The following is a 14752-nucleotide window of genomic DNA, read 5'->3' as shown; positions in this document are numbered from 1 at the left end:
TCTCTATCTCTTGAAAGAAGGTCCCCAGGCTCATCTCATATCAGATTAGTTTAATCATGTAAATCTACAGGAGCCTCTTCATAAGCTGTTCTGCCTCGGCCACATTCTACTGATTCACTCAGGTGGAAAAAGAAATGTCATCTTTAAATTGAGATTTTTTTTTAGATTAAATGCTTAATTATAATAGAGATGTGATAATATTGTTTAGATGTTACTGATGCATTATGTTAAATCTCTCGGCCACATCCACCCAAACTTCCACTCTACAAAATCTAAAAAGAAGATAAAAAATATAATCTCTATCTTTTCTCCTCAATGTTATCAAAAATCATTATTCCTTTAGACGATAGAGACCGTTATTATATAAACTAGAAATACAACTTTATATTTAACAGAACACATACACACTTTGAGCATTTGTCTGGTATACAAACAAGACCCTATCATTAAAGACAGGCCAGTGAAGCTAACACCATTCTACAAGGGTCTGTCAAAGCACACATGGCAGCACTTCGCAAACCACATCCATATATAATAGGTTTTATAATTATTTTTTAAGTTCTGTTAATTTCTTTATCCTCAAAAAGATGTAGGCATGTTTGTCATAAATATTTTAACAAAAACAATGTCCTCTTGTAAGAAAATGCATATTTTGCTCAATCAACATCTTATTTTTTCCAAAACATATATTTTCTTAACTATTGATTAAACTTAACCGTAAAAGTTTGTTAAATAAATTGCTGTTGCACTGGAAAAAAAAAACATGCTTGTGTCAGTTAGGCATTTTAAAGCTAGGACGTCCGTCCGGTTCTGGGTGTCATGGTCTTGTAATCTAACCTGTTTATGTTTAAAATCTATGCGTGCTTGTTCTCGGGCCTCTCAGACCCCTTGAAGCCGACACGCGGGCCTGAACGATTCCAGTGGAATTGAAAGAGAGTGAACCTGCATTACAAAAACACGGGTTATGTTGACAGTCGGCTACCACCGCAGAGGTCAAGGGTGTCTCTGTGAACTAATAACTGTGGTGAAAGATACTCCTTTCCTGCCTCTGGGAGTGCCAAAGTTGAGGAAAGGTTAAGAATCCGCAGAATGTCCCTTTTGTGCTTTTTCTCACAGATTATCAAATTAAGTGTTGAAACCAAAACTCCTTCTCCCCTGGAGGGAGGAGATTAGATGAATATAACTGATACCAACGGACCATCACACTGTTCAGCCGACCTCTTCCCTTTTAACACCAAGCACACACCAAACACTCACACGCGCTCAGCTCCGGTTTGTACTCCCCGAACTGCGTCAGAGCAACTCGACTATTTAGCCGCGAGTTAGAGTCGCAGGACCACTGGTGTTACTGTGAGACATTTGATCCACAGACAACTGCACCACACCTTTAGGTAAGGAAACTAGGAATTTCCTGGATAATAAAAGAGGTCTATTCTGGGTCCTAGAAGGTCAAGACGTTATGCAGTTGACAGCTAAACACTAGGAAGGGAGGTGCTCTTCACTTCTGACACAACAGAGAGTGACTGGACGATAAACACCAGTTAAAGGGTTTCACTGCAGTTAGGTGGGCAGTTCACTTTCACTGTACACATGGGTACATGACAAGAACAGGGTGATAATTGATTTGACTTCAGACGACTGGTTTTCTTGTTCATATTAATCAAATGTCTGTCTGCTTGTTGCCCCATTGAGGATTATTGAGGTAATGGCACCTTTGAATAAATTTACATACTTTTCTTTTTTAATGTTTCCAATACATTTTTTTGATGATTTAACCATTGCATATCTCTTAATTTTTTGTTTATTCCCACATAGGAAAGGGTTAACAATTGTGTCAGTGAAAAAATACCTGGGGAATCGAGAGAAAAATAAAACATTTCAAGGCCTTCAATTTAGAAGTGAGTGATACAGTGTAATGTTCTGAGTTATCCCCTTCACCCTTTTTAGCCTTTTTATATATTTGTTGCAGATGCAGTCTTCTTGAAATGATGATTATGCAACTGATTTGTTTTTCCAACTATGTTTCCAGAAAAAATTTGCAAACTGCAGGGCTTCGACACTGGAGTTTAAGCTTGAGTATAAATACATTGTGGTTAATGTTTAAAAAACTTTGGTTTTGGTTAAAATGTTTGAAGCAAACACGTAGTTCACTTGGCAGCTAACTCTCTCAAGGATCCTCACCGTGCTGATACAAAACATCTTCTAGGAGGTATTACATTTCATTCAAAACATGTTTGCTGATGGTATTACTCGTGTATTTAAATGTCAGTTGTGTTTGTGGAGACAGGGTTGAAGTAAGTTCATGCCGGTACATTTAAGGTTACTGACACTCAGCAGAGCACAACACTGTCCTGCACTGTTCCTCCAGCTGGAGCAGCAACACGCTGGCACCACCACCACTGCTGCTGCTGCTGCCGAAGGAACACAAACTAAAAACAAGACCAAGCACTCTGAGCACAGCAGGTGTTACCTCATCATGATCAAGTGTTACCATGATGAAGTGGTTCATCCAAACTTCCTAAAGTTCAGTGCCGAAGTGCAGGAGAAACACAGCACTTCATTATTGTTGACAAGTTTCTTTTAACTCGTTCTAGCTTCTGACTGCATACCACGCAAACGACGAGAGCCAAGGATCTGACTTTTCTCCCCCCCGGGGGCACACTCAGGGGTGGGTAATGAACGAGTGGGCCCAGATTTTGATGTGGTTAGGGGCCAAGGGGAGAGAAATGTGAGAAGGGGTGTTAATTGTTTTGGCTCTTTACTGGGGAAACATATCAACATTAGATCTAATGGAGGTTAAAGACTCTCATTGCCATAGGGGCTGGAGCTAATGAATAGCTATAGCTAGCCAATGAGAGAGAGAGGGAGGGAAGGAGAGAGGGAGAGAGGAGGAAGAGAAAAAAAGGCGATGCAACATTTACAGGCCTTTAAGATGTTTTAACTGCACTAAGCCGAGTGTTTTATTGAGCTTCTGACCCGAGAGGATTAACATTAAGAAGTTGTGAAAGTGTTTTTCATGATTTTTTTCTACTTTTCTGCTCCAGTATTTACACTGTGAGTGACCTGAAACCATAAGTTTTGAGAAAATTTTCCAATTTCAAGTAGTATCATCACGGTGATATGATTATTGAATATGAATGCTGCCTAATTTAATACCTGCTGCGTAAATATTCACAAAACCGTGCCAGTCAGCGTACAGGACTGTATAATCTAATTAACCATTCTGGCATTTCACAGGCTAATTCCATTACTTTGTATTAAAGTTCCCCGTGAAACAATCAACAGATTTTCCTGTAAGCCACTGCACTCCCAGTCTATACTGTGCGTGCACATATGCACAATACACTTGCAGATGTATGCAAAGTACAGGAAACGTGTGATACATACGAGAATGACTCTAAACAAAGAGAAAACTGATATCAAAGTCCTCTCCTTGTCCCACATATAATGTTATGCTAAATCAGACTAAGGGAGGCTCAGGCACTGGTTTGAAACACTAGCGTAACAAAATATTCATAAGAGTTAGTTTCCCGTTTCAAATGTTTATTTGCTTCTTCAGAAATGGGAGCATGCAAATCCTCTTTCAGATGATACAATTCCCACGTTTATTTATCAACAGAGTTAATTGAATTTTAAGGAACGGCCTTCTTAGGGGGGAGAAAAAAAAAGATTTTTGTACACTGAAGTATTCTTTTGAAACTGCACCCCTTGATAGTGATGGACTCGTAGATGAAATAATCAACAGAGAGCATGACGAATGGAATTTCAATGAGGCTGTTTTTTCATCCGTTATCGTGTTGTGCTGCGTTTTGCTTTGGTTGCGTCTTTGTACAAACTTTTGATAGTTGTCAGAACCTGCTGTTTTTGTGTGTTGCCGGACCCGCTCCCCAGGATGCCTCGGCCTCTCGCGCGTTATAACACTCCTATCACCTTGATCACTGATCAGACTGACTCCAGCTCAGTCGCTTCGGGATGTCACTTGTACTTATATTGATGTTTCAGAGTGTTGCAGTGGTTACTAACACAGAAAATAAATAAGAGAAATATTGGAAAGCAAACACATTGCTGTCCAGTGTGGCTGCGTTTTAGGCGGAAAACACAATATATGTATTTCCATCATTACACCGGTAGACAAATAACATTCCAGTAGCATATCCAACCAATATTTGTCACAGGATATTGTTCTTGACGTCTGTGGGGCCACAAACTACTATTTGAATTTAGATTATTTATGTCATCATGGCCTCTGAGCAGGCTAACCAGTGGTCCTGCCCTCTAGCCGTGGGTGTTATGGGGTCACAGATGAAAACAGCAGTCTGTCAAATTCACTTATGTAGTAATGTGTTATAGACACACAGCGAACCGGCGAGGGGAGGGGGGGGACGGAGAACAAACACCCTAAAAGAAAACAGGCCTCCAAGAGGGTTTAAAGGCTACTGGTGTACTAGATTAGCTCTTTGTGGCGCAGATTAGATCTTCCCATGTGGCCGACCAAGTGCAAACTACATGGAATCTTCTTTTTTTCTCTGTTTAGACAACCATGACAAACCTGGAAACCAGCTGAAACAAGACCAGCATACGGCTCGGGACATGGCTGGACTGTGAATGGCCAATATAAGAAATGGAGGACGCAGTTATGTGGTGGGATAACAGTAAACAACAATTTACAGTGGAAAGTAGCAGTTCTGCCTGGTGTCGGCTGCTCTAGGCTATTTATCTGTATGCTTCTCTCCTACTCTCTGTGCTCACATGTACAGCATTTTAATACAGTCAAATTCAATAACAATAAATAAAGATGTTTACTTTTACATGCTTTTTTATCCTTTTTTCAGACCTTTTTGGACAGGAAATAGTGAATGAAATGCGGCCTATTAAGATAACATGCTAGCTAGCATTCACTTCCGGCATTTGCATTTTCTGTCCTGCTGGAATCACAATATTACAACGATGATGTTGCTCGACCACCAACAGAAAGATGATGGCTGTGCTGTGATTTCAGCTATATTTAAAATGATCATCACAGAGAAAGCTATAAACTCACTCATGTGTCAGGTGCTGCACGTTCAGTTGAATGACAAGTACAGAGACATGTGCCGAGGGAAAGTCCAACCTCTTGATCGCAGGGCGGGTCCAGCGACTGTTTTCTCGTTAGCTTTGTCACTAGGTGCTTCGTTGAATTGTGCCAATTCATTTGGAAGAGCAACAGCCAATAGGGAAAGTCCAACACTCAGCCGACCGACCAATGGCGTTGTTGCAGCACTGCTAAAAAAGAATAAAACCATAGTTGTGTCATTTGGTGATGCTCAAGACATTGTTTTAGTTTTAAGAACTTTAATATTATAAAGACCAGGAACGATAGCTTCTGGCTTTCTCCAAACATGACCAAATACATCAGCACAATTTATTGGCGTTTAATCCATGAACTTCCTGGAGGCTTGTTTTCACCATGGTTGTCATGCAGGCAACCAGCCGAGTAACCATCAATTTAAAGCATCCGTCCAAAAACTAATTTGTTTTATGACCTCGCTGTAACGACACAGCGTCTTTATACTTCTTGTTTTTTTTGCATAGATTATATGAGGAAAATAGTACATAATATATAATACATCAGAGATGGTGCAGACTTTTGAATGAAAATGTAAGAAATTGTCTTTATTGCAGAAATGGCTCTTGATGAGAAAATGAATCATAATTCCGGTCACTCACTGGGAATCTAATCCCATGTAAGTGGACCATTAATTATATTTTTCACATCTCCAGAAAGAAGATAACCTGTCCACTCTGATGTGGAGGATGCTGAGCAGCCAATTCAAGTTAACTTTTCATGATTTCCCTTTAATGCGCAAGATATGTCTGATAGAAAGATGTTGCGTACTGTGGAGGGCCTCACCTTCTGTTCTGAGACCAGCGCTGGTGTGGGTGGCAGGTTGCGCCGCGGCTTTCTACATCACGCCCATGTTAAAGCATCATTGATCCCAGCTGGAAAAAAAAAAAGAGAGAAAGAAAACCAATCTGGACAATGAAGTTCAATAACAACTGACTCCCCGTCTCAAAAGGGGGCCAGCTGAACTGGCGCGGTGTAATGCTTTAGCATTAGTGGCACTCAGCTGTTTCTGCCAAACACTGGGCCACACCATGAAATCTCTTGTTAAGAATAGAGAAATAGTGTTCGCCTTGTAATTGAACCATTTTATACCCCCATCCTCAACACCCCCCCCTTCTCCACCTTCTTTCCTCTCTGTCCCATCCTGCTCGTCACCATTTGTTTTCCGTTCAAACCGTCTTAACACGCATGCACACACACCCCCACACACGAACACACACACACACACCCACACACACACACACTCCTTTTGTATGAGCAGCAGTACCCATCAAAATCTGGATCGATCCCCCGGTGTCATTGTGTGAGGAGGTTATTTATGTGGGCATCCAATCTGCACCTGCCGTTGTGTTTGAGCAGGAGGGGAACATGGCCAGAGTTTGTTAACAGCGAAAGGGGAAACATCAAAAGCCGAGAGAGGGAGAGAGGTAGAGAGAGAGGGCAGAAAGAAGGGAGAGATGGAGAGAGAGAGAGAGAGAGAGAGAGGAGGGGAAGAGCAGCCACCTCCGAGCCCCATGAGTATCCACCAGCTCGCTGCCTCGTCTCTCGTGAAATGAGCACTTTCACAGTCAGTTAGTCTTTAAGTAATAGATATATTGAGTTCATCCCTTGTAACGTTAGACAACTAATTTATTATTATTTTTTCCCCCCCTCAGCCCTCGCGGCCCTCCCTTTCTCAACCCGCCCCCCCTTCCCCCCTTCTCCATGTCCTCCCCTCTGTGTCCCCCTTTTCCCCTCCGCTCCCCATCAACACAGGATTATGAAGGTTAAATAAACTCTGTGAAAATGAATGAGTATTGCCACCGACCAACTCCCCTCCCACCCGACAGCAATCAAAACCGGCACCTCCACCACCACCACCACCACCACAACCACCCTCTTTCTCTCCCTACCCTCCACTCTCATTGCCTGGAAAAAAAAAAAGAAAGAGAGGAAAAAAAAACACACAGAACTCCAGCCCAGGCTATCTGGCGGCAGAATGAATGATCCTATTTATGTTAATGCATACATGAACGTTACACAGGTTTTTCCCCTGATAAGGCGATAGGTTAATGAAATGCTCATTTCATTTTACCAGTTGTTTTCTCTGTGAAGTTCCGATAAGTAGCAAACCAATGAAGCTTGTAATTACAATCTTACAGAAACCCGGCCAATCTGTGTATAAATCTCACCATCCAATTACAAGATGTAATAATTTTGCAGTCAAGCTGGTAATGAGGTCTAATACTCATGCATGTGATAATCCCCCCTGGATGCTGACTCTATCAGATGTTAGCTTTGTAATTATATGAGCTTGAGAAAAAAAAAAATCATTATTTCATGTTCAAGTAGAAAATGAGGTTGGTGGGAAGTTAATTTTCTCTATGCTCTGTGAAGCGTAGACAAGAATTTAATGATTTAATTACAGTTGTTAGCCCTTTTTTGCGAGAGGCTTAAATTGAGCTAAGCATTTTTCATAGCCCCCGACATCAAGAGTCGGGGAGCATCAAAGATTTTGACAGCATACAAAGTGATGAGCAGGCCCAGTGGCCCTGACATTTTTTTTCATACTCGTCCTGGTTGCCAGAAACAAAACCTCTCCTCTCCTTTCCTCTCCTTTCTTTTCATTTCCTTTCTTCTCATCTCCCGTCCTCTCCTCTCCTCTCCTCCTCGTCAGGGTAACCACAGCCCGGGGACGGCCGACCTCCTGGATAAAGGCAACATCAACAAATATTAACCGCTCTGGCTTTCACCACCGGCAGCTAATCCACTGTATGTGAATTTGTCATATCAGATTACTATGACAGTCATGGTGCAGCGCCGAATGGAAAGCATCCTCCTGCCTCCTCAAAAGGACAATATAGTTTTACTCCCCACCTCCTTTGAATTTCAAAACGGCCTGTGAGTGGTGTCTGTAGTCCTCTGATTTCCATACAGCCTTTATATGAGAGAAAGGAACTGTAAATACATTCCTCAGAGTAATCCCTAGAAAGAGGAATGGCTGCTTTCGGTACTTTAAAAAAGTGCTTTGAGCGACGTAATTCAACTTCACAGTAGCAGCGGCGACTCGGTGGTGCAGTGGTGTGAGTGTGTCATTGATCCTTTTATCAGGTTTTTGGAAACTGATTGAGATTTTAATTACTTATTTGAGCTCTGGAAGTTGGAAGGAGAAAAGGGTGTAGTTGAATGATTTGTGATGAAGTAATAGTTCATAGTTATGACAGATGATTTATTTGCAAATCACAGATTATAATTAGTGCAAATGTAAATTGTTGTATACACATATATGTGTCTGTTTGAGGTAATGTTGGTGTAGTGTAAGTTACTTTTTGGTTACTAAATATTTTAGTTACTTTTTTTACTAAACATTTAGTTTCTATTGAAATGCACAGTTTTGGTTATTGTTATACTTACATTTACACATGGCATACTCCGCCTATCAAGATGAGATTAGACAAAGATGGTGTCTGGAACTCATCTAATTATTATTTCCATTATAAATACCCATCACAACAAGATAACATATTAACATATCTAAATAGCTTTTTCCTCCCTGTTTTCTATAAAACTCCAAAATATTAAAATTAAAATCCAGGAAGTCTAAGAAAAAGTAACAAATGTTCATATTCCAGAAGCTCAAACCAGTAATATATTTTATAAATTGCCTAATAATGACTTAAACAATTTATAAATGATCAAAGTTATTGATTGGCTAATCAATTAATTGGTTTTGATCCAGATCTGTTATTGTTGGCCTATAAGTGCAATAATAATCATAGTATTTGTTAAAATTTACCCTGAAACAAACAAAACAGAGTTTATTTGTGTTTGTACATGTTTCACTAGCGTATCTTAACCGCTGTGTTGAAAACCGTCTTTAAAACAAACTACCGTTACATTTCTTCATGATGCATTAAAAAACAGTTGCTGTATTGATATTACACTCCCTCTCCTCTCCTCTCCCTCCCTCGTCCAGCAGTCCACACCTCCTCTTCTGACCTTTTTTAACCCCCCCCCAGCCCTGCGAGTCCTTTCTCTGTGCTCGGCCATGTCCTGTTAAACAAGGAGCGTGTTGCGGTGTTGTGACCCACGATGGCGGGCAGCTTCACGGCAGGTTTTGCAGGCCTTTTTTCTGCTCCGGTGTCCAGTCTGCCTCCATCTGCCACTGCCTCGCCACAGTCCCACCGGGGCAGAAGGGGCTAATTCTGCAGTCAATTAGCAGAAGGGCCGCTTTTGTTCTCTCGCTGGCTCCCATGGGCCCTATCTGCTCCAGTGCTCGCTCAGTCTCGCTCCGTTTCGGTGGCTCTCACTTTCTGTCTCATTTATTTGTTCACGGGGCTCTATCTCTCTCTGGCTGTGTAATTTCGTGTTTCATTTCCACTCCTTTCTCTTCCCTGCTCCCTTTCTTTGTATCTTCATTGACTCCATCGTATCGTCCTCATGTCTCTCTCGTTCCTCTTTCTCTCTCTCTGACGTACAGACTATTTGAGGTATTAAATGTCTGCCGGGCCATATTTCTCCTCCAAGCCCGCCCTATAGCTGAGTGACCTCTGTGACATTGTTGGCCAAACGCTGTCTGTGGCAATCATGGGCCATAAAAGAGATGGAATTATGGGTAGATATTGCCAGACAGATTTTGATACATTGTATCATAAACACTGGCGATTAGTCTAAATGGCAAACATTAAACAGCAGGCTACGTAAGTTTACATGCTGTACGTGTGTGTGTGTGTGATTTCTGTGATGTATTTTTTTAGTATTATAGATTATCCATCATATTAATCAAAGGATTAGAGTTTAAAACTTTCGAATGTGATTTAAATCGTTTCAGATTTCCCTGTCTTCACAATAACAACATACGATAATTTACCGTCTAACATATTTATGTTTCATTCTGAAATAAGGAGACATTACATTTACGGAGAAATACTAATTGCACCCCCAACCTTCTAGGATCAGAAAAAAAAAACAGAAAGGGAAAAAAGGAAATATCAGTGTAAAATAAATAATCATTCTTCTCCCTGTGTGTTTTGATCGATGCGGCCCCCTGTGGGTCTCACCCTGCTGTTGTCCCTGTGGCTCTACCTGGCCCTACTGAGCTGTACCTGTCTCAAGTTAATAAATCATTTTGGCGTTATAAAATATTCAAAGGAGAGGGTGGTGGCGGTGTGGGGGGAGATCAGGCAAGGCCAGGTTAAAGAATTTCTTAAATTTTCATGGCACGCCAGCCTGATCCACATTCACCACCCCCCTTCGGCTGATTCGTGTCCGTGTGTGTCTGTGTGTGTGGATGTGTGTGTGTGTGTGTGTGACTGGGGTTGGGGAAGATCTCCTGTGTCACTCTAATAGTCTAGAATTACACTTGTATCAGTGTCACTAGCATATGGGGTCTATGTATACCCTTAGGCCCATCACACTCCCTTCCACCTTCCACTGTCATGGCATTTAAAATGATACCATTTGGGCAAAGCTAGTTTTGACAGGAAAAGTGAAAAGCTGTGTGTTTCCCTCCTTAGCCTGACGACAGAGCCGCTACCACCGGGGGCCCCTGCCACTGAGCAGCCAATCAAATGATATTTTACAGGATAATGATGGAAAGTAGCTTCACCTCCACAGCGACTGCTCTCTCTCTCTCTCTCTCTCTGCCTCCTCTTTTTTCCCTCCTTTGCCTTTTTTTTCTCTCTGTCCCTGACTCTCTGTTTTCCTCTGTCTCTCCACCTCTCTCTCTCCTGTCTCCTGTCCTGTGAGATGTAACTGATAGTCAGAGTGAGGATGACATCTCTTAAAGCAATCAACACTTTTGACAGACTGTACTAATGCAGTGTTATGAGTGGATTTTAGGTTACCTAACTTTATTTTTTTTAAGGGGGGGGGGGGGGGGGGGGGCTTTCGACAAAAAGTTATTTTTCAGAAGTGGTCATAACATGGAAGTCTGATGTCAAATCATGATGCATGATCTTAGGAACTACAGATCTGTCAACCACTATTACTTCTACTTTGGAGGTTTTCTGCTTAATGTGATATAATGTAACTTGATGAACTAATCAGGATCTTGCAATGTTTAAACCAGACTCTGAAGACTGCTGGTGGGTTGACTGGTCAATTACATCGGATCCTCCCACACAGTTACTTTCCTGAGTTGTTGAGTGTTTTTCAGTTTGTAGTTTGGCAGCAAATGTGTCAAAATACCTGGAGCCATCTTTCATTTTATTAATTCACTCATCACAAAGGTCTGCATCGTCCCGCAAAGCTCTGTTCTGGAAACTCAAATATGTAATGGGAAGCCCTGGTGTTTTACTCTCTAAAGTGAAAACAGCAGCTCTGCTGGGTAAATGTTGATGACTGTGACAGAAAGACATTGTCCCTAAGTTTTTTATACAGCTTTGCCATCGAGGCTAATGTCAGCTTCAACTTATTTTCTATTAAACTAGTGCACTGCCCATTATAGTCCTGCCTGTTTGAAATGGGCTGTTTGTTTTGCCTGTGGTTTTGCTGCTGTTTTCTTTCTGAAATTGCAAGAGAGCTGTTCCCCTGTTTATTAGAAGTTCGGTGAAAGTTCAGCTCTGTACGAAGAATACTGAACAGGGGAATCCGATGTTCTCATTGCCATGAATGAGCCTCACTTAGTTGATGAATCCAAGCCGCCGATGCTACAGAACATTGTTCACCTTTTTAAACAAAGTTTATTATATATTTAATATATTACGGGTTTTGCATTTCTTTACACATATCAGAAATGATGAGAGGGAAAACGATAGAGTATTATGTATTTAATTTCCCCCCAAAAAACTTGTCTGGTAATGTGGTGAACACTGCTGTGTGTGAGGATCTGGCAGTAAAACAAGAGGACTATGAAATGAACTATTCTGTCCTTTGCTGTATCAAACAGCTTGTAAAGGCCTGAGGTAGGTTAGCTTCACAAAGGTTAAACAGCAAATGAAATAGTGATGAATTCGCGGATAGAGACCAATTAATGCTCCCTGCATCTGCCTCCCACAACCTTCTCTCCCTCACTTTTCTCCTTCCTCTCATACTTCTGTGTTGTACCTTTTGGCATCTCTTGATCTTCTCTTTGGATCTGCCCATGCCTCATATATCCACTCCTCCTTAACCCCATCCTTCCTTCCTTCCCTCCATCCATCCATCCATCCATCCAAGGTAGCATACGGATGTGGGCCCTGTCAGGCTATGATGCAGCACTTCTGGCCCTCTTTAGGACAGGCCAAACGGATGTCAGCCTATTGTCGCCACTTGTAAAATAGCAAATATGGAGCAAATATCTCGAATCAAATGTTGGCAAGGTGTAATCTGGATGTGAATATAAAGTGGCCCATGTAATGGTGACCCTAATAGCCCAAAACAGTTTCCAATTGTGACAAACAGGAGTGGAACACCCCAAGTGCCATCATTTGACGTGGTGTGGTCAATGGTCTGTATTTATATTGTGCTTCTCTAGTCCTGATGACCACTCAAAGCGCTTTGCAGTTTTACATTCACACATTCACACACACATTCATACTGTGCATTAATGTGAAGCACTTCCTCTCTGAGAAGGGGCAATTTGGGGTTCAGTGTCTTGCCCAAGGATGGCATGCGGAAAGGGGACGACTGGGATCCAACCGCCAACCTTCCTGTTAGAAGACGACCTCCAACCCCTGAGCCAAAGCGTCCTGTAGACCAAATCTTGGCCCAAACTGTTTTGTTATCCATCCATCTTGACATCACTTGAAGACAGTGCTCTGGCAGGCTGTGTCACTTCCGCGGTGTGGGAGAGAGGGTAATAGCGAGGGAGGAAGAGTTCAAAGAGCTCCTGTTTGTGCCAACTGAAGCTTTGGCTCAAGTAGTTTTCAAGAGGCCAGGGTGCATTCTTTGATACGTGGCCACCTTTTAGTTGAATCAAGTATTGCAATTTACTACATCTCAAATGTAAAAAATAATGCAGTGTTGTGGATAGAGAGAGCATGACCAATTTTATGTTGTACTTTCCTGTGAATATTATGATATTATATGACAAAAACAAAGGGATCCATATGAATAACAATCTAAATACATCTTCCCTGTGTATGATAACTTTTATCATTGCTTGTTAAAACTATCATCAATACAGAATTTTCTATGCATGTCTGAGAGCAGCACGTTTCAATCTTAAACAGACACGTCTCCTGAATTTCCATCACCTACCTCACACTGGCCATCACTGCTTTACTGTCACTGACAAACAAACAAGGGACCACATACACACACACTCACACTTGCAATATTGATATGTTTTTCCTTCTTATCTCTTCATATCTTGTCCCCCTTTTCTGCCAGGCTACAGTCTGACCTCTGTGAAATCCCTAATATATGCCAGTAATTGCACATCAAACCTCAATGCATTATTTCAAGCCCAAACTCTCCCTCATCCAACACACACACAGATGGGAGTGCACAAATACGGACGCACACAGTACCTTCTCTCATGCAAACACGTATATAAATTTTGTAATTGCATGTGCATATACGAGCACACATGCATAGATTCGAATGGCAGCTTGCAGGCCTTATTTTCGTGTGTATGCACACACAAACACACAACGCGGCTTGCTGGCCCGCCGATGGTTTGGGACTCATGTATTTTGATGATATGAAAGTTGACCACATTTACATGCAAATCGAAGTTCCAGATTAACATGGTCCGCGTGCCAGCGCGGGGGAAGACTGCATGGTAATATGCTATTATGGCTTTTAAATACATTTACCAGTGTTTTGAGGCAGAATTAGCATGGTCCGAGCACAAGGAAATCATGTCGGTGTGATAGCAATTTTGTTTTCCAATTGGGAATACAATTTCATCAGGTTCAACTGTCGTTTCTAATAATGACTCAGGTTGTGCTCGCTAAATTGAAGATTCTTTTTTTTTTCCTCACAGTTTTGTTCCAACCTTGGCGGATGAAAGAACAAGCTCAGTGTTAACAGAGGCTCTTGCCGCTCAGGCATTGCTGTACAGGATACTATTTACAACCTCTGTGTATAAAACAGTGAATGGCAAGTGTGTCTGTTTTGTATTTCTTTTAAGTGTCTGTCTTGAAAATAACTAGCTCTTTCAGATTAAGAAAGAAAAATCTGTGTTGTCATTGGACGATAAAATGAAAATGACTCTTTGACACCAGCCAGAGTTTTTGTCTTCTTCCCAGCCAAAGAGCACATTTGCATATTCCAACATAAAGCATAATCTCGTCTGCACTCGTCAAATGATTGTTTGTCAGTCCGAGCAAAATGTCAATCACCTCACCCAAAAACGATCCTGACAGCTAAATACAGATCTCAATTTTCTTGCAGAGAATTCATTACTTATGAATAATAAATGGCAAAATAGTCTGCCTAATCTTTGCATTTTTCTTGCTTCGTATTATTTTCAGAATCATGAATTTCAATATGAAGACTGCCGAGGAAAAAAAAAAACTCAGGACTTCTTGATTAGACTGTAGATTGACCCAAAAGGATAAACTGAATGCTCTCTTGTGTTATAAGTCTTGTTTATCATCTTTGCATTTAATTAATGTATTCAACTGTACCACGGTTTGATCTCCTTTGAGCACATGCAAACATGAGAGACAGAAGGAAGCATAAAGGCAGGCAGAAGAAAAAAAAAACAAAAAACAGACTTGGGTGTTAGACTTGTGATGT

General features: G+C 41.4%; 1 protein-coding gene across 1 annotated transcript in view; it reads right to left on the bottom strand.

Annotated features, from left to right (window-relative positions):
• Positions 1-12169, bottom strand: part of irx1a (iroquois homeobox 1a) — a 14814-nt gene extending 2645 nt beyond the window's left edge. Inside the window, 1 exon segment of the mRNA XM_053433208.1 lies at positions 12131-12169. Within this exon segment, the coding sequence (XP_053289183.1) occupies positions 12131-12169 (39 nt within the window).
• Positions 12170-14752: the final 2583 nt, after the last annotated feature.

This window comes from Pleuronectes platessa, chromosome 10 (assembly GCF_947347685.1).
Source record: "Pleuronectes platessa chromosome 10, fPlePla1.1, whole genome shotgun sequence".
Classification (NCBI taxonomy): domain Eukaryota; kingdom Metazoa; phylum Chordata; class Actinopteri; order Pleuronectiformes; family Pleuronectidae; genus Pleuronectes; species Pleuronectes platessa.
The sequence above is the reverse complement of the archived record's forward strand: the minus strand, read 5'-3'. Positions and strand labels throughout refer to the sequence as shown.